This window comes from Zymoseptoria tritici, chromosome 3, assembly GCF_000219625.1.
Source record: "Zymoseptoria tritici IPO323 chromosome 3, whole genome shotgun sequence".
Taxonomy (NCBI): Eukaryota; Fungi; Ascomycota; class Dothideomycetes; order Mycosphaerellales; family Mycosphaerellaceae; genus Zymoseptoria; species Zymoseptoria tritici.
Window position 1 is genome coordinate 839,827 of NC_018216.1, and position 18,800 is coordinate 858,626.

At 49.9% G+C, this 18,800-nt stretch overlaps 5 protein-coding genes across 5 annotated transcripts; 3 read left to right on the forward strand and 2 right to left on the reverse strand.

The window, feature by feature from the left end:
* Positions 1-6,417: 6,417 nt before the first annotated feature.
* MYCGRDRAFT_108483 (uncharacterized protein) lies at positions 6,418-9,528 on the forward strand (the record flags this gene model as incomplete). Its single annotated transcript, XM_003853655.1, has 1 exon — positions 6,418-9,528. One exon carries the CDS (start codon positions 6,418-6,420, stop codon positions 9,526-9,528), a length of 3,111 nt encoding a protein of 1,036 aa, XP_003853703.1.
* A 1,131-nt stretch (positions 9,529-10,659) lies between these two features.
* MYCGRDRAFT_103611 (uncharacterized protein) lies at positions 10,660-11,340 on the reverse strand (the record flags this gene model as incomplete). The annotated part of the gene is made up of 1 exon (XM_003854509.1): positions 10,660-11,340. A coding segment is annotated over one exon (483 nt), but the record flags the coding sequence as incomplete, so codon positions are not given.
* A 543-nt stretch (positions 11,341-11,883) lies between these two features.
* Positions 11,884-13,717, reverse strand: MgSUC1 (putative beta-Fructufuranosidase; the record flags this gene model as incomplete). Its single annotated transcript, XM_003854508.1, has 2 exons — positions 11,884-12,260; positions 12,319-13,717. 2 exons carry the CDS (start codon positions 13,715-13,717, stop codon positions 11,884-11,886), a joined length of 1,776 nt encoding a protein of 591 aa, XP_003854556.1.
* A 422-nt stretch (positions 13,718-14,139) lies between these two features.
* MYCGRDRAFT_69474 (uncharacterized protein) lies at positions 14,140-15,453 on the forward strand (the record flags this gene model as incomplete). Its single annotated transcript, XM_003853656.1, has 1 exon — positions 14,140-15,453. One exon carries the CDS (start codon positions 14,140-14,142, stop codon positions 15,451-15,453), a length of 1,314 nt encoding a protein of 437 aa, XP_003853704.1.
* Positions 15,454-16,533: 1,080 nt separating this feature from the next.
* Positions 16,534-18,333, forward strand: MgAMY6 (putative alpha-amylase; the record flags this gene model as incomplete). The annotated part of the gene is made up of 2 exons (XM_003853657.1): positions 16,534-17,152; positions 17,216-18,333. 2 exons carry the CDS (start codon positions 16,534-16,536, stop codon positions 18,331-18,333), a joined length of 1,737 nt encoding a protein of 578 aa, XP_003853705.1.
* Positions 18,334-18,800: the final 467 nt, after the last annotated feature.

An 18,800-nucleotide genomic window follows, 5' to 3' on the forward strand; every position in this document is an offset into this window, starting at 1 on the left:
TTCTGTTTCTTATTACAGAATGCTCTTAGGAATCCTTCTAGCGTCTAGTTCTAACACTTAGTTTAACTATCCGTTTACGGATAGTACGCGGTACTTAGTCTTCTTCTTATCTAGTATTAAAAATACAGCTCTGTCTAAAATGTAGATGTAAAGAGTATACTACGGTCGGACATAATGCCTTAGGGGAAACTAAACTTGGACGCTACTCGATCTATAAATACTTTAGCGAAGTCTAAAGCTCTCTAAGTTTCTTTTCCTAGAATATATAATACTATTTTTAATCGTCTGTCTACGATTATAAGTATAGAATCGAAAATATTATCGTTGCGCTTCGACGGCAGCAACTTTATAATAAAATCTAGGGTAATTTTATCCTAATTCTTTTCTAGAATTAGTAGGCTGGACAATTTGCCTAAGGGCAACAATCTCGGAGCCTTTATTCGTTAGCAGACATTATATGTCTTTACGAAGTGCTTAACATCCGCGTCTAGTTCGGGCTAGTACAAGGACCTCGTAATAAGCTTAGTAGTCTTGTCGGGGCCGAAATGTCCTACAAGCTTAGAGTCGTAGTAAACTGCTATAACTTCGTTTCTTACAGCCGGTTTATTCGGTATATATAACTTACCGTACCTATAGAGCAAGTTGTCGTCTCCTAAGCTCTATACTTAACTCCCGCGCTTCTTTCGACTCTCTATCTATACCTCTTTGCTAGATCTCTATCGCTTAACAAAGTCGTCGCGATCCTATAGCGAAGATACTAGCTTAAGGAAAGGTTTTAAATCTTCCGAAGATGCGGTTGCGCTAGTAAGCAAGACTTTTGCTATATAGCGTAGTACGATCTACATACATTTAGAAGTGCTAGCGACGGGGGATTTCGTAGAGACTACGTCGCTTTAGTCCGGGAGGTCGTTGCGATCTCCCTACGGTATTATACTATAATCGGGTCCCTAATCCTTTTCGGTTACAATCCTAGCGAACGCAACTATTACGCTCTAACTTGCTAACTTTAGCTTGTTCTACAGAGTTAGAAGTAGTTCGTTTATAGCCGAATTTTTAGTCTAGTAATCCGGTCTACGAGATAGTCTATCTGCTAGGTTCGATTTCCCTACTTAATAGAAAATCTCGAAGTCGAATAAGCCTAGGTATAGGGCGTACCGCGCTTGCCTCGCATTTAACTTCTAGACAGTCTAAATGCCTTTTAGATTGTTATAGTCCGTATAAACCTAGACCGGGTTTTCCGAACTACTAAAATAGTGCCTCTATACCTTAAAGTAGTGCACTATTGCTAACAACTCCTAATCGTACGTCTAGTAGTTGCGCTCCGTAGGCTACATCTTTCGAGACGTAAACGTAATAGGGTGCTATTTACTATCTAGATGCAGCTGCGACATAATACCTAAGATACTAAAGTTAGAGGTATCTGTTTCTAGCTTAATCTTTAGTTTCGGATCGAAGTGCCTAAGAACAATATTGCTAGTAAATACCTCCTTTAGCCTTCTAAAAGCCGCGTTAGCTTCGCTGCCCTATACGAACTCCTTGTCTTTCTAGAGCAGGTCGGTAATCGGGATACTAATCTTTGTAAATCCTAATACGAAGCGTCGGTAGAAGTTTGTAAAACCTAGGAAGACCTAAACGTCGTAGACGCTATTCGGTTGCGGCTATTCCTAGATCGTTGCGATCTTTTTAGGGTCGGTAGTTATACCTTTAGTCGTAACACGGAACCCTAAATACGAAACCTCCTATGCCGCGAAGGTATACTTCTTAAGGTTGACGTACAATTCTGCGATACGTAAGCAGTCTAGGACCTTGCGGACCGCAGCCTAATAGTCTTCGATATCCTTACTATAGGTGTAAATTAATATATCGTCGAGGTATACTATATAAAGGTTATCGAGAAGGCCCGCTAGGGCACGGTTAATATAGGCCTAGAATGTAGCCGGAGTATTAGTTAAGCCGAAGGGCATAACCTTATACTTATAATAGCTATACCGCGTGCGGAACGTAGTCTTCTATTTATCGCCCTTACGAATGCAGATGCGATAATATGCTTCCTTAAGATCGAGGGTAGTAAAGAACTTCGCACCTATTAGGCGATCTAAGGTTTTATTAATTAAAGGCAGAGGGCATCTGTCTTTAACGGTAATAGAGTTAAGTGCTCGGTAGTCGACGCACAAGCGTAGCTCGCCGCCCTTCTTTAGAACAAAGATAACTAGTACACCCGTAGGGCTAATGCTATGTTATATACGACCCGAGGCTAACTCCTTCTCTAGGTAATCCCGAAGGATACCTAACTCTTTCTCCGAGAGATTGTATAGGGAGCTATATAGTAGTTCCCGGCCCTCGACTAGGTTAATAGTATAGTCGGTAGCTCGATACGTTAGCAACGCAGAAGCGGAGTTAGAGTTAAATACGTCGGTGTAGTCTAAGAGAGCCGTAGGGATTTTAACTACCTTTACTTCGGCTAAGCCGACAGTATATGTAAGGCGTATAGGTCCCGTAGGCATTACTATAATCTACCCGACGACAACAAGCGGAGTCTTGTCGTTCCTTAACTCCTTCTTTAATCTTTTGTACGAGATCCTGCCGATAGTTTCGGTCCCTAGACCCTATCGCTAGGTTCCCGCACTAACCTAGATGTTAATTCCTTTCGTCGTTATAGTATGTTGTCTAAAGAGGATCTCTGGTCTATCTTTGTCTACCCTATATATAAGTATAGTATGCTCTTTAACGATACTATTGTTGTCTATTATCCGAATAGGAACATTATACGCGCTATAACAGGTTATGCTTTAATCTTAAAGCTAAACTAGAGATAGGAGTTCGGCCTCGACCGTTACGAGGTCGTAGCGAACTACAAACTTCTAGTCGATTAGGGTAATCTGCGACCCTGTATTAAACGTAGCGGAGACTATGCGATGTCCCTGCGACAACATAATATCGACCTGTCGAGTAATAACCTATCTAGCTTCGATAGGCCGTACTAATTTCGGCTTCGTTATACTTTGTGCGGTTGCGACGAAGCCTATCCTTTTCCCAAACCGATTAGAGCTCGGTTTAGATTTCTACCTCCCTATCCTTTCTAGGGACAGGTAGTTAAGACATAACTAGCCTTTCCGCATATCCAGCAGCTAATAGTAGAGGATAAATCGGCGGGGCGCGAAGGGAGATTAGAGCCTCCTCTAAAGCCCCTACGATTTCCTCTACTACAATTGTTACCGTTGCCTCTCTAGCCTCCTCTACGGTCTTAGCTCGCGGTTGCGAGGCGCTAGCGTCTTAGAAGGTTCTAGAGGTCTCTAACTAGTGCTCGTAAAGGGAGCTTTTGCATCCTTAATATTCTTCTCTATACGAGACGCAAGGTCTACAAGCTCTGTACGAGTAGTTAGTATTATATTATAATCTATAATCTTAATGCGAACATCCTTGCGAAGTCGCACATAAAACATATATAGCGACTATTCCTCCGAAGGCAATAGTAGAAGCTAAGCTTCGATGCTTTCTAAGTATGTAAGGAACGAGCGTACGGACTAATCTTTGCCTTATACCGCGACGCGATACTTCTTAAAGGACTCGAGCTTACGAGCGTCCGGATCGTCTAGTAGGTTGTTAAGGAATTCTATAAATCCTACCTAAGTTACTACGGTACGCAGGTTAGGGTTATTAGCCTACTAGCTATACTAGCGTTCTCTCGGATCGTAAGAGTAAGCTAGGTATTATATAGACTATATAACCTTCTAAGAATTACTACGGAACGACTACGGTACATTAGTAAATACAAGCTCGCATTCGAAGCGCTAGTTACGCAGCTCCTTTACGCTCTTGCCCTTAAGGTCGAAAGGCTTCTTAATATTAATCTTAGCTCTTCTAACTCCGGCAAACTCTTTATCGGACCGTATCCTTTTATATCCGGTTACGCGACTATAGGCGATATCGTCCGCTAAGTTCTTATTAAGTTCCTTTATCTTTCTAAGCTTTTTCCGAAGGAAAGCTTTGGCAAGAGCCTCTTCTGCGGCGACGGCAGCCTAGAGGTCGACTATTTCGTCGATTTTGGTATTATCGTCTTCGTTTCCCTCGGCGGGATCCGCCGGCGGAGTAGTTGCGTACTCTTCCTTAGAGAGTGTCGAGGTAATATTGTTACCTTCCTCTTAGTCGGTAATAAGGTTATCTTAGTCGTTATTAACGACTTCCTTAATACGACCCGCATCGGTAATAGCTTCGGTAGTAATGCCCTATTTATCGGGCATAGCGCTACTTATAAGTAGCTCGTCTCTTCCTATAGCGACCCTAGTAGTTCGCTTAGGTAGCATCCTCGGACTGTTACCCTTATAGTAAAGGTTAAGGAAGAATTACTATATAATAATAAGTAGTAGGGATATATAAATAAGCGTACTATTCGGGTGTGTAACAGTGTAAGGATACTGTACTATCTAGTGCAAGAGTAATTCTTACCCTTTCGATCCGCCTACGGCGGCTACCTATTTAACCCTCGAGAGATAGACACAAGTCGGTGCGGAATAGGTGCGGTACGCCTACGACTCGCTACGCGACATCTGACTCGCACCCGTATGTGCACACCGCAACGATATCGTAGGGACTTCGCAACGACCTAAAGGTCCCTACGGTCCGCCTACGTTCAGCCTTAGCGCCTTTTATACGCTAATTGCTCGTAGAGATAACGGAAGTCTCTATGTCGGCTGTATATAGTCTAGATAAACCGGAGCCCTCGTTACTCGTGTTAGTGCCCTTATTAGCCTTTTAAGGCTCCTTAAACTTCGATAGTATAAGCGACGGATCTAGTAGATATAGGCCTGTCTTATAGAAGCTAGAGGCTATGTTAGCTAGTATAAAGGCCTTCTAGTAGGCTAGCTAAAATAACCGGAAGAAGTTACGCTTTATAACCGCTAAGAGCCCTTTAGAGTAATGTATAAACCGTAATAGCTCTAAGGAATAGTAGCTAGCTAGTGCACTAAAGAGACTAACATTAAGAGGCTATAGGCGGTGTGTTAAATAAGGTAGATAAACTACTACGAATATCCGATAGTTAAGGTAGTACTAAAGGAACGCTATGTTTACGTATAAGCTATAGCTATTAATTATTAGCAACCTATGCCCTCTATTACTAGCCTTATGCCTCGTTAATAGCTCGAATACCTTCGTAAGCTAGTAGAGCCTAAGGTTGTTGTCGGTCTAGCCGTTTAGTAAGGATATAAAGAATATATAGTGCTCGTCTACGTCGAAGTCCTATAGCTATAAGGATTAGATGTTACTAGTTATAGCCTTATATATTAATGCCGGCGGTAGTAAGGTGCTATTAGCGTAGATTAATGCTACTAAGGTTATCTATTTACGACTACTATCTTAGATATTGCTAATAAGCCGACCTAAGGTATGTTCCTACTTTAAGAAGACTCTCCGTATCTTCTAAAGGACCCTAATTATAAAGCCCTTCTCGTCTATATTATACGTATTATATAGCTCTATGTTATACTACTTAATCTTGCTCTTTAATAGGTCGTAGTATGCCTTATATTGCCTTATAGAGTCTGCCTTCTTCCTACTCTTATCTAGTAGATTAAGGTATCGTAAATCGATCTAATCCTTATGTCGGCGTACGAATCGTAGGACCTAGTAGCGGCTTAGATAGACCTTTATAATGTCGTAGACGAAGGATCTAAGTATAGTAGGTATTAGTAGAATGCCTCTACGTATAAGGGTGTCGATATATCGTACGAGGGTGCGTTCTTGTTAGTGTAAAAGAATCGAGTTATTCTCGTCGCGTATCCTCGCTAAATTAGTTAGCTTTTTAGAGCAGCGCTACAACGTCGTCCGGTGTACTACATGTTTATCCGCAATTTCCTAAATATTCTTTCTATCGTTCTCTATTAGCTCGTCTAACGCCTTGTTAATTAGAGCTATAGTTGTTGCACATTAATTCGTGGAAGTTTGGTGAATGTTATAGTTGTTAACGTTCTAAGAATTCGAGAACGTTGCATTACGTGATCCGTGCATAGCGTGAGCACCACTTCTAAGGTGCAGTAGCACACTGTGCACCATGCTTGCTACTGCCGCTGCAACGGCTCGCCTTGTTCTCCTATCGTCAGCATCCGCATCGCATCGCATCGCATCCACTGACTGCAGCATGTCATGCACGTCTCCTCCCCTTCGTGACATACACGAGCGAGAAGGGAAAGAAGCGGAGCTGCGTCCTCGTCCTCGTCTCGTCTCGCCTATTCGGAACGCCATCGGAAAAAGATGGCGCCAAACTCACGTGCAAGCAGCAGTTCGGCAGACATCTTATCTCCGACTCCCAGTCTCGAGGCCATCCACCTCGCCCACAAACGCAACATTCTCGCCCTCGAACGCAGTGCAGAGGAGATTTCGCAGGATGGGAGTGACTTGGAGGAAGAAATACGAAGAATGATGGCCGCAGCCTCCACTCCTTCACGGAACGCGAGTCAGAGGAGCGGTACTGCCGTCTCCCATCAGTACCAGTACCAGTACCAAAAGATCAGCGCCCAGAGCAGTCGAGCACTCTCAAATTCTTACTCCAACACCGTCGACGACGCACGCTGGGGAGGATACTCGTCAGGCATGGACGATCCACTCCAGGAGCCTCTTCAGGAGGGCCGACCTCTGGACTCCCCACTGGCGCCCAGCAGCGCATCGCTATACTCGCAAGAGCACGCGATGTCACGACAGGCGTCTCAGTCGTCCTTTGCCCGTCGCTATGACCAGATCGCCGGCCAGATCGACGAACCATTCCCTCCGACATTCACCCCGCAATCCGAAACGATACCCGAACATCACCAAGAAGAGCAAGAGCTGCAGCAAGATCATCATGATCTCGAGACGGAGCCACCAGAGCGTCCACGTTCAGCAGATACCTTTCAGCAGGCCGAGACAGCATTCAAGGATTTTGACGGAGTACATTTCAACCCCGAGACGGAAGAGTATGTGGCCGTGGACGGGGAAGGAAATGAGATACGGCGCATACCTGCGCGGAGCTCTTCTGGAAGTCTGTTGGATGCCGCAATGCTGCTACGGTCGTCAAGGCTCCCGCTCATGCCTCAAGGTGCTCCCCCACCAAGTGAAGGCATGGTCTACTACCCTGCGCCTGTCCCCCGAATGCTCAATATGCCCGTAAGGCTCTCCATGATGCCATCTCCTGCCGAACAGGCGAAGCGGCGGACGAAGATATTGAACGAGGTGCCTCCAGCAGCCAGACAATCCGCGCCATGGATTTCGCCTTTGGACTTTGACGAGGCCAGCGCAGCACAAAGTCCACCGTCTCCTCAGGAAACCACCCCTCCCAAACAGCGTTCGTCTGGTATGCTGAATCAGCGTATGGGCAACAACCTGCAGAATCTGCCACCACAATTGAGAGCGTCAATTTTCTTCGACCCGACGCCTGTAGCGCACAATGTCGAGGTCAAATCTGCTTCCGCTGTTGCCACTCTGGACAGCATTCTTGCGGCGTCTGCGACTGCACCTGTCACGGCTTTCACGGATCACCCATACGCAGGCGACGTTCGACAGAGTGTCTATGCGATGGAGAAGCCCAGACCTGTGAGGAAGAGCACAGCCACCACTATTGGTCACATGGCGACTGGAGGAGATGACAAGAGCCTCAAAAAACGGCGAAGTAGTATCGGCAATTTCTTCCGGCGGAACAGCACGGGTGTCGACGGCGAACTGAAGAGGGTGACCAGCCGTGGAAGTGCAATGGATCTGGGAGAAGGTGTGAACGGTCCGCGAAGACGTCAAAGCCAACTCAGTCTGGGAGACGAGCTCGCACGGGAGAACGCCTTGAACAACTTCGAAGGAGGCTTGGTCTCTCAAGCGGCGAACACGGAGCGTATGGAAGGCGAATACGGCGCAGAACAGGCCTCGGAACGACCGAAGATCTACACTGAAGGCGAACAGGTCCGCGCAGATTTTGAAGAGGCCGAAGCCTTGTCCGATGTTGAAGAGACAGACCCAGTGTACGTCCAGCCATCGACTCTGCTCGCCGAGTTACAGGTCCGCAAAGCGCAGCTCAAGTCTAGGAACCGAACTGCGGCTACTGCGTACCCGAAAGGCATGCACAGTACATTACTGCAGCTCGACGCTGTAGAGCAGATTGAGATGAAGAAACGGCAGAAGTCGCGAATAGCACTCGCATGGGAAGATCCGAATGTGCGAGGACATCAAGATGAGGAAAGTGAGGATGAAGATGTGCCACTTGGCGTGCTGTATCCTGCGAAAGAAGTGCCAGGCCAGCGAAAGTATGGAGATACTCGACCGATCGGTCTAATGGAGAGACGTGAAATGGAAGACAATGAGCCGCTGAGCGCTCGCATGGCTCGTTTGAACCCTAATCGGCCGCAACGGAGGCCAGCACGAGCATCACAATCCATGCTACACTTAGCTGGTCAGCCCGACATGCAACCAGGCGACGAGGCGGAAGGAGATGGTGAAGGCGAGACTCTTGCCCAGCGGCAACGTCGCCTGCAGACCAAGGATGCTTTGGATACTGCTATTTCGGATATCGCCCCTAAACCCGGTTCACGACCGATCAGCACGTTTTCTGCGGATGTTCTCAGTCAGTTCGGGGGTTTGGACGCCAAAGATCGCGGGAGCAAGGGCAGCGAGAAGGTCGAAAGAACCGAAACACCAGATGAAGACGAAACGCTTGGTCAACGCCGCGCACGACTACAACGTGAACGCTCTGCGTCTGGCGAGGTTGCCGAGACCGATGAGGCAAAGAAAGGTCGACCCGCTCTACGGTCAACTAACAGCATGGGAAACATTTTGGCCGCCAATCCAATTCGACCTCGCATTCCGAAGAAAGAACAGGAGGCGCCTCCCGGAACACTTCTGTATAACAGCACGCAAAACCAAGCCATGCAAAGGGAGAAGCTACGAAACACGAATCTGCGGTCCGCCGGCCTGCTGAACGACAAGCCCTCTTACGAAGCGGTCGCTGCATCTCCCCCCGCTGGACTGTTTCCAGGCCATGACGCCACGAGCCGCCGCTCCACTGCCGGACTTCTCGCCAGCCAACGCAGTCGGCCCGCAAACGGCCAATTCGGCGCTGGAATGTATAACCAGAGCATGGGTTTCCCAGCCATGCCCAATCCCAACAGCATGTTCAGCTTTGCCTCCCCGACCGCCGCGGCCATGGGCTACGCCGGTAACATGGGCATGATAAATCCTAGCATGATGGGCTATCCTGCTGTTGGTGGTAGGATGCCTGGCTACGCGCAGCCTCAGCAGCAGCCGGCCATGGTGAACCCGTCAGCGTACTATGGTCTCAATGCCGGCGCGCCGTCGGTGACGAATATGACGGCTGGTGCTCCCTCGGTAATGAACATGGGATTGCAGCAACCGGCTACGTATAACCCCATGGGCGCGGGAGGGATGCAGTATGGCGCTGGGTTTCCCGGACAGCAGACAATGCCATATGGCATACCGATGGGGATGAACATGGACTTGCCGTTGGATCCGAATCAGAGGGCGGCCATTGATCGGTGGCGGATGGGGATTGCTTGAATGATTGATAACCTTGGAACTGCATGAAACTCATCGGCGGCGCGAGAATAAAGGAGACATATTGCTGCTCCATTACTATGCATAAGGACAGACCTTGGGATGGAGGCGATTGATTTTGGATACGCATACAAAAGGAAGAGGATGGGATACCAAGACACGGCATGATTATGAATAAAGAGAATCTATTAATATTGGAATGTATACCGAACGAAGTGTGCTGAAATCAAAGGGCAGGTTTCGATGTCTCTGTTGACTCCGTCTATCGTTCTAATACCGCTCTATCTCTGCTGGCTTGCCATTTCTCTAGCCTGCTACTTATCTCCCGCCGAGAGGTGCCTGGCGTCTCTCCTTATTCGGGACAGAGAAAAAAACACATCTAGGAGACTCTCTGGCGAGTAAGGTACATGGCCATCCCTGAGCCATCTGATAAACAATGCTGCCACCGTGTTTTCCAAGTCCCCAGCGCCAAATACTTTCCGCGAAAGCAATACACCTACGCAATTTTCACACTCTTCCCTCGTCCTTCCTCTGCGAGCTTCTTCTGCCTCCACTGCCACTCCACCAGAACAGGCAAGAAATGCCACAAATCGAATTCCGGCCATAGACATTCCAAAAATCGAATCTCCGTGTCCTCGTGACATTGCCAGAGCATGAAATCCGAAAGTCGTTGCACGCCGGACGTGCGGATTAAGAGATCGAGCGGAGGTGCGTCGGAGGTGTAGGTGTTTTTCGTGATTGTGTCGGCGGTGATACTTTCCGGGTCGGGGAGGTTGGAAGATTTGCTGTGTGAAAGGGTGTTGGTAGGTTTGAGGTTGGGCGAGGGAGAGTGGCTGGTGTGTGAGGAGACGGGTTCGTGCAGGTTCGAGGAGGAGTCGAGGTCGTGTTCTGAAATGACCGAGTCCTCGGCGTCGGAAGTGAGGTCCTTGCCGGAAGGAGATCGTCCGTTTTGTTCTTCGTCTTCCGCGACAGACGGCAGTTGGCGGCTGAGAATGTTTCGCTGAATATGCGTCTCGCTAAAAGGTCGCTTCATCGGCGGTCTTGTGGGAGGTACCGTGAACTCCCGCACCGTTTCCCTCACGCTGTGTGTAATCTCTTCTCTTCCCGTGTATGGAAAGCAGACATTCAGCACCGCGCTGTCGTTGTGCTTCGTCATCTCCACCGCGCGATCGATCTGCTCCTGCACGTCCTCCCGCATCAGACTCCTGTCACCGAGAATCCTCACACTGGCACCGTAGCGATCTAGCAGTTCGCCATGTTGTGACAACTGCACGAGCTTCATCTTCGCCATGTCCATCAACGCATCCACCTCGTACCGACTTCGCTTGAAGTTCTCAATGCTGAATGCGTATATCGTCACCACCCGCACGCCGCTCTTGTAGCACACTTCGAGGATCCGCGCCAGCGCTTCGAAACCCATGTTGTGTCCTTCTACTGTTTCCACCTTGCTTTTTCGAGCCCATCGTCGGTTGCCGTCCATGACAAAGGCGACGTGTTCGGGTATAGGTCCGCATCGGAGAGCTCCTATTAATGTGTCGCGGAGGCTGCGGATGCACCATTCGACGGGAGGGAGGGATAGCACCCATCGGCGCATATGTGTTCCGTGAACGACGGACATGGTTGTGGGTGTATGGACGGAGCAAGGACTGAGGTTTGATCAAAGTCGCAAAGTTCAATGGACAGAGTAGAAGGAGGAAGCTCGTAGGAATCGGATTATGATGTTGTTCCTTCTGACATTGGATGGAAGACGGCCACGTAGTAAAGACGGCGATGAAGGTGGCTGAAGGAGCTGAGACTCGTGTCCGTCGCAGGTTTGGCTCGGCGGTGGTGGATGGGCGCCTTGGGGATTATGCTGGGCACAAGAGACAACTTTACGTCGCGGAAGCTGTCCCTGGTCTCCTCAGCCACAGCTTTTACGACAGCCAAGTCGCGCATATGACGTGGCGTCTTGTTTGAAGTGAAAGTCTGAACACCGATCACATGCCATTTCGTGGCTGTCGATTCGAGTTCGCAAACCATGTGTCTTGCACTACCGGCCACCGAGTTGGTCGTTTCACATTCTCAAGAAGCATCCCTTAGTGCCTCATTGATTGTCCTCGTCCTTCCGTGCCTTCTTCCCTTAGGGAGAACGATCTTCACATATGAGTGCAAGGGGATCAATGACCATTCTTGGCCCGACTCCACGATCGTGGTCTTGTCTTGACACGACGTCGAAGAAATTTTCTTCACTCGTCGCTTTCATCTCCATGGCACGCTGTGCGTTCGAAAGATGCGATCAAAGTCGAGCTGCCTCGAGACGAGGCATTCTATGCTACGGCGGTCTATAAGTCTATGAAAGAATCACGCTAAATTCGCCGACTAATTAACACCAATTCCGTCCCAAATCGTGGCACTGAGCAACTCCGTCACTTCACCATCTCCATCAATCTCTTCATCGAGTCCACCAAAGAATCGCATGCCAAAAGTCTCATCGCCGGCGTAGATGCGAGTCGAGATGGCGGTGCGTCCGTTCACAAATACCTCCAAGGCGGATGAATCCCGCCATACGCGGATATGCAAAGGCTCCGTGCTCTTCTCCTGGGATGCTGGATCTTGCGAAGCGAAGAGAGTGTGCGGTGCATTTTCTGATGCAGAATTGATCAGCTCAGATGAGTTCTGCACTGGAAACGCTGGTCGGTCAATGATGAAGGTCTCGGACGACTGATCAAACGTGAGAGTCGTGGATCTTGAGAAGTCTTGAGACATTGTCAGCATGGCTTCGACTGGATGATGGCGGTGATTTTTCAGACTGACCTTCAGTGTGGGCTATGCTCACGCCTACTTTGCTCGTCCCTCTGGACACCTGGAACATGCAGTCTAGCTCCCATGCGGTACTCTGCACTTGCGCGGACGAGAAATGGACGCTGTGATCACCATTCACCAATCTTGTTCGCTTCAACGACGACTTGCGGACGCCATTTTCTTGTCGAAGCTTCTCTATCAGGGGCTGATACGGCTGGCTTGCCAGTGTCCGGACCGTGTGAGAGCCATGTGCGTCTGCCTCCAGCTCGATGGAAGTGATAGACGACAACGCCGATGTCGACGCGGCGATGACATGGCGCATTGTCTGGATTCGCAGCTCGCGAGGCATCGAGAGGATTCCGCTCCAACCCTGCGCATGCCGCAGCTCGTCGCACAGGTCCTCTTCCGTCAGCCACCCCCAAACGATATGCTTGTCGGATCGAGGGTCGAAGAAGGAGTTTGCGGCATACAAGCAGCCATGATCAAGGTGGCCGCCATAATCATACGTCATATCCACGGGACCGGGAATCTGGTCGTCGCTTGACTTCTGCAAGGAACCAGACATCCAGAGCTGTCCTCGAGCTGGGCGTGACGGACCCACTGCCGCTTCTGAAGGAGCTGTCGCATCCGACAGACAACCTTCCGTACCCATGACGATGAAGTCTCTCTCCACGGAAGGGTCTTCTTCGTCCTTCAGGGTCATGAAGTTGCTGACCTCCCAATTCTTGCCAAGATCGCCGCTCCATCTTGAGGGACGATAATTGAGACCAAATCTCGTCAAAGGACCGATGTAGTCCCACTTGGTCAGATCGTTCGCATCAATGGCATAGATGAATGTCGTTGGGGTGGCATCGCGGATGCCTCCAGAGATGATACCGAAAAGCGTATTGTGCGAATCAAGACCCAAGAGTCGGCTCATTCTCGGCCACGGAGCGACGAAAGGATCTCGCCAGCCCGTCACCTCAATATCGATCGGCTCTGAAGGTAGGATCGGATTCGCTGCAATTTTTTCCCAGGTCTTGCCATGGTCGAAGGACTTCGCCAGACTTAACGACTCACTGCCGATGACATGTGGGAGTGTGTGGTGGATTGGAAGATCGCTGACAGAGGTGTACGCATAAGTCAGCGATCCATCCCGCCCATTGATGAAGCAACCAGTGAAGATACCCTTGTTGTCATAGGGCATATCTGGCGAAAGCGAGGGCCTCTCTGCCAACGTCCAAGAGATCAGGTCGGGCGAAGTTGCCGAACCCCAAGAGATGTCGCCCCAGTCTGGTCCGTTTGGATTCCACTGGAACGAGACATGGTAAAGGCCAGTGTCAGGATCGTAGCCAGGCGCACAAGGGTCGTTCATCCAGCCATCCTTCGCTAACAAATGGTAGGAGGGTCGCCATCTGGAAAATTTACTCATCCTGCCACCATCTTTGCAGAGCTCGCCAGGCACAGCGTGCCCAAGAGGCGTTGTCGGTGCTGTCTCGTCGGAAGGCGTTGGGGTCTTCGAGAAATCGATTGAACTTGAAGAACTCATCTTAGGGTATGTTCGCTTGGTGCTTTGAGGCTATGCGGGAGAAGAGACGGGGTGTGAGAAGGGAAGTTCGACAAGACTAACCATTCTAGATTTCCGATCATGTCCGACCGAGCAAAGCAGTCACAAGAGACCGAGATGCACTCGACCAACTACTCGGCCAACTACCCTCCGTTGTGGAGGAGATGCAAGTCGGAGGAAAGTGGGGAAAGGATCTGGAGATCGGGGAAACATACCGATTCGGGCTTTCGGACCCTCTCGGCGGTGGGAGGTACCTTTTTCGTTTGCCACGAGGAGTCCTCCAAGGTATGCTCCATCAACCACGCCTCCATGGCTATGCCGCTGGTCAGTTCGCCGACACCTTTGGTCGCAAGGTCATGCTCTACATCGCCGTCGCCTTGTCCTTGGCTTCATCCTTCGCCTTGGTCTTCGCTCCCAATCTCCCCGTCCTATTCGTATCGAAGCTCCTTCTTGGTCTCTCGGTCGGTCTCTCCACCGCCATTCCTCCTCTTTATGTTACAGAGAACGCTCCGGCGCATCTGCGCAGCACGGCCTCCTCCTTGACCAACGTCGTCATTGTCCTCGGATTCTTCTGCTCATCTCTTACTGGCTATGGTGCCTCCAAGATCGAGGGCGTTTGGTCCTTCAAGCTGGCCTTCCTTATGACCTTTGTCGTACCAGCTCTTTATGGAATTGTTCTCCCTTTCTTCCCCGAGAGCCCAGTCTGGTACATGAAGAAGGGCCGTGAGGCCGATGCTCGCAAGGCTATTTTCCGTCTCTTCGGGCCCGATGCGAACGCTGATAAAGTCATCGAGACCATCAAGCGCGAGTTGAAGCAAGGGGAGGAGGAAGCCTCCGGAGTCAGCCAGACCAGCTGGAAGGCCATCTTCAGCAAGGAGCACCGAAAGCGCACCGTTGTCGCTGTTCTTGGACTTCAATCTCAGAACTTCTCTGGCGGTTACTTCGCAAACACTTATCAGACGTATTATTTCGAATTGATTGGCCAAACGGATCCATTTCGTCTGACCGCGATCTCATCGACACTCCAATTCTTCTCCAACCTTGTGGCAGTCGCATTGGCCGATGTCATTCCTCGTCGCAAAGGCCTGGTCGGTGGCGGCACGCTCCTCATGTTCTGGTCCATCATCATCGCGGGCAGTTCCCTTGCTGCAAAGACCAACAACGCCGCGAACTTGGCCCTGCTCGCATTCATGATCACCTGGTCTATGCTATACACTGCTACAGTCGGATGCTTCGGGTGGGCCATCGCTCAGGAGACCGCTGCTCAAGCAACTCGCCCTAAGACCATCTCCTTCGTCTTGGTCTGCCAGCAGCTCACCGCTCTGATGCTGTCTTCGGTCTTCCCTTACTTCATCAATCCTGATCAGCTCAACTGGGGTGGAAAGGTCATGTTTCTATTCGTCGGAGCAGAGATTTTCATTATCGGGCTGTTGTGGCTGCTTCAGCCTGAGACCAAGAACCGCACCAACGTCGAGATTGACATCCTCTACGCCGCGAACATTCCAGCTCGCAAGTTCAAGGACTTTGACATCATTGATGGAGAGGTCGTCCCCAAGCAGAAGAAGGGTGGCTTCCTCAGCCGCTTCTCGCGGAAAGCCTAGAATGGTGAAGCTTAGAATGATATACAAGCGCACAAAATCGACAGAAACGACAGTCATGACTATTAGCGAAGAAGTTGAAGGAGACAAAGCGGTTGCAGATATAGCAATGATACAACGAGAAACATTATCAACAGCGGATGCAGCTTTCCTTCTTGTCGTGCCTTCTGGAAATGACCAAAAGCCATTCTCAACTTCCGAACTTCTTTATATCAATGACTTGCGATCGATCAGCGGGGCGTTGACTCTAGTAGCAGAATCAATGGACATCAAGACTCTGCTCTCCTTTCCGAACCATATTCCGCCATGTCCTTGTGACGTCCACCATTCTGTCTATGGCCCTTCTGAGCCGAGTCTTGAAGCCATATCGAGCCAAGAATCACATTGCCAGACTTCCCGGCTGGATGGCCGTTGCAACTACACATCGAGTGTTATCAGCATATTCGAGCACACGTATATTTTCGTCCAGACAACTGTGTGCTGCGATCGAATGTGAAGCAGATCGCACCTTCCCGGCTTTCCACCAGACAAAGACTAGCGTGAATTCTGGCCAATCACAGCGAAGTATTTCTGTCCGAGCTTTTTCTCGCATGAATAAACCTACGTTGCCTTTCCCTTCTTCTCCAACTTCCACCCCCACAACAAGAACCACCTGCCATCTGGGACAAAGCAGCTGTCGGCCACTGCATGAGACTGCCCCAGGAATTGCTCGACCGGTTGTCTTTCGGAGATCCAGCGATCACCGGATCTGGCTTCGACCTGCGGGAAAAATTCGTTGAAACCTTCCTTAAATGGTGTAGCGCCTTCGTGTCTGGCTTCGGAGACATCGCAGCTTGAGCTCTCCATGAGGGTGAAAGCGCATCCTACGAGGAACGCCATGGGCGATCACATCGGACAAACGTTGCGGTCATTGCCAAGGAGCGTTCGTTGCGGTTCGGCGCAGATGCACTGATAGTCAATTATTGAGACGTTGGTACGGCTCACTCTCACTTGTACGTGTTCTGCTATCCTCATTCCTACCACTCCTCATTGTCAAACGTGCCGCATAGACAAGAGCCGGTCAAGTTTCATCTTGTGTCCAAAATGGCCAAATCCACTATCGAGAAGGCGTGGTGGAAGGAGGCTGTTGTCTATCAAATATACCCCTCAAGTTACCTCGACAGCAATCGAGATGGCCTTGGTGACATTCCCGGAATCATCTCCAAGATTCCGTACATCAAGTCACTCGGAGTCGACACGATCTGGCTATCACCCATCTACGCCTCGCCTCAGAAGGATATGGGCTACGACGTGAGCGACTACCGTTCCATCCATGCGCCGTATGGCACAGTCGAGGATGTTCAAAACCTCATCGACCAGCTTCATGCTCAAAATATGCGTTTGCTCATGGACCTCGTCGTCAACCACACGAGCGACGAGCATGCGTGGTTCAAAGAGTCTCGTTCGTCAAAGACAAGTTCCAAACGAGATTGGTATTTCTGGCGAGATCCAAAACTCGACAAAGATGGCAACCGTAAAGAACCAAACAACTGGAAGTCGATCTTCGGTGGAAGTGCATGGCATTTCGATGACACAACTGGCCAATACTACCTGGCTCTCTTCCTGCCAAGCCAGCCGGATCTGAACTGGGATAATGAGGACATGAGAGAGGCGACGTACGACGACATGCGATTTTGGTTGGACCGTGGCGTTGATGGATTCCGTACGTGCACTTGCATTCAATTCGATTCAACCGATTTGATAGTCATGGCTGATCAATTCACAGGCATTGATAGCATGAATCTGTCCAGCAAACACCCCGACTTGCCTGACGGCAAGGTCGTCAACGATGAGCCATATCAATCAGGGGCAGAGTTCTTCGCATCAGGTCCCAAGATGCACGACCATATGCGCGAGATGCGGGAAAAGGTCTTTGACAAGTACGACATCATGACAGTTGGCGAGCTTGGCTTCACGAAAGATGAGCAAACTGTCAGCCAATACGTTGCAAAGGACAGACATGAACTCAACATGCTGTTCACTGGCGATATTGTCGACATGGACTTCGGACCGAATGGCAAATACGAAAGAAGCGACTTCCATCCGAGCAAGATTCGCGAGATCACAAACCTCTGGCAGTCCTGTATGCCAACGTTCCAAGGTTGGAATACCGTCTACCTTGACAACCACGACAGTGGCAGGTCACTAAGCAGGTACGGATCCGATGCTCCAGAACATCGCGCGACCGCCGCTAAGATGCTGGCCACATACCTACTGACGCTCAGCGGAACGCCATTCATGCTTGCTGGACAAGAGATTGGAACCGCCAACCTTGGAAAGGACTACAGTGCAGATGCGTACATTGACGTGGAAGGGAAAAACTACTACAACGAAGTTCTGAAAGCTCGAGGCGGAGACGAGTCCAAGATGGGCGATGTGATGCGAGAACTCCAACTGAAGGCTCGAGATCATGGACGTCTACCGATGCAGTGGAGTGCCGCTCTGAACGCTGGATTCACGTCACCTTCCGCCACGCCTTGGATGACAATCAACAAAGACCACAAGGAGTGGAATGTAGAAAGTCAGATCAACAATCCTCATAGTGTGCTCTCATTCTGGAAGCAGTTGCTCGCACTCCGAAAGCAGTACACGGACCTCTTGGTGTATGGTTCATACACTTCCCTTCCTGAGTCAGAGACCGGCGACATGGTGCTTGGCTACGAGCGAACGTCACACGAAGACGGTCGCAAGGCCGTAGTGCTACTCAGCTTCAGCGAGAAAGAGGAGGTGATATCCGTGGACAAATATCAGGACTTCGAGGTCTTGGTGTCGAATGGGTGTTCTGAAGCAGTGGATGGCAAGGTCACGATTCGACCGTATGGCTCAGTTGTCTTGCTCGGCTGATGGAGGCAGTTGATTCATCGTGCAATACATGGTCGATACGAGTGTATGGTACGGCCGTCACGATGCTTTCCCAAATCAGCCACAAAGGCAGATCCAGCAAGCTGAGGGACCTGATAGTTGAGCCGTGTTGGCATGCTGAAATACGGTGTCCTGCCCGCTACCTTCACAGCCTGACATGCCGTCCGGACTCTTTACCGATACAGCTAATTAGGCTGTCTTACTCACGTACATGTCCATGTTGTTAGCATGGCATGCTCGCGTAGATGGACGTCCAACAAGACGTCTTGCTAAGTTATATGTGCACCTTGTCAAATTTTCTGCTAAGTTGTGCACATCTTGTCGGAACGTCCAGTTAGAATGCCTGCACAATGCTCTGTAACGGTCGTACTGGTGTACATTAAAGTAGTCGTCAGGTTGGAGTGCCATCCATTGCCCAGAGCCTCGGTTGACCCGCAGCGTTTGGCACG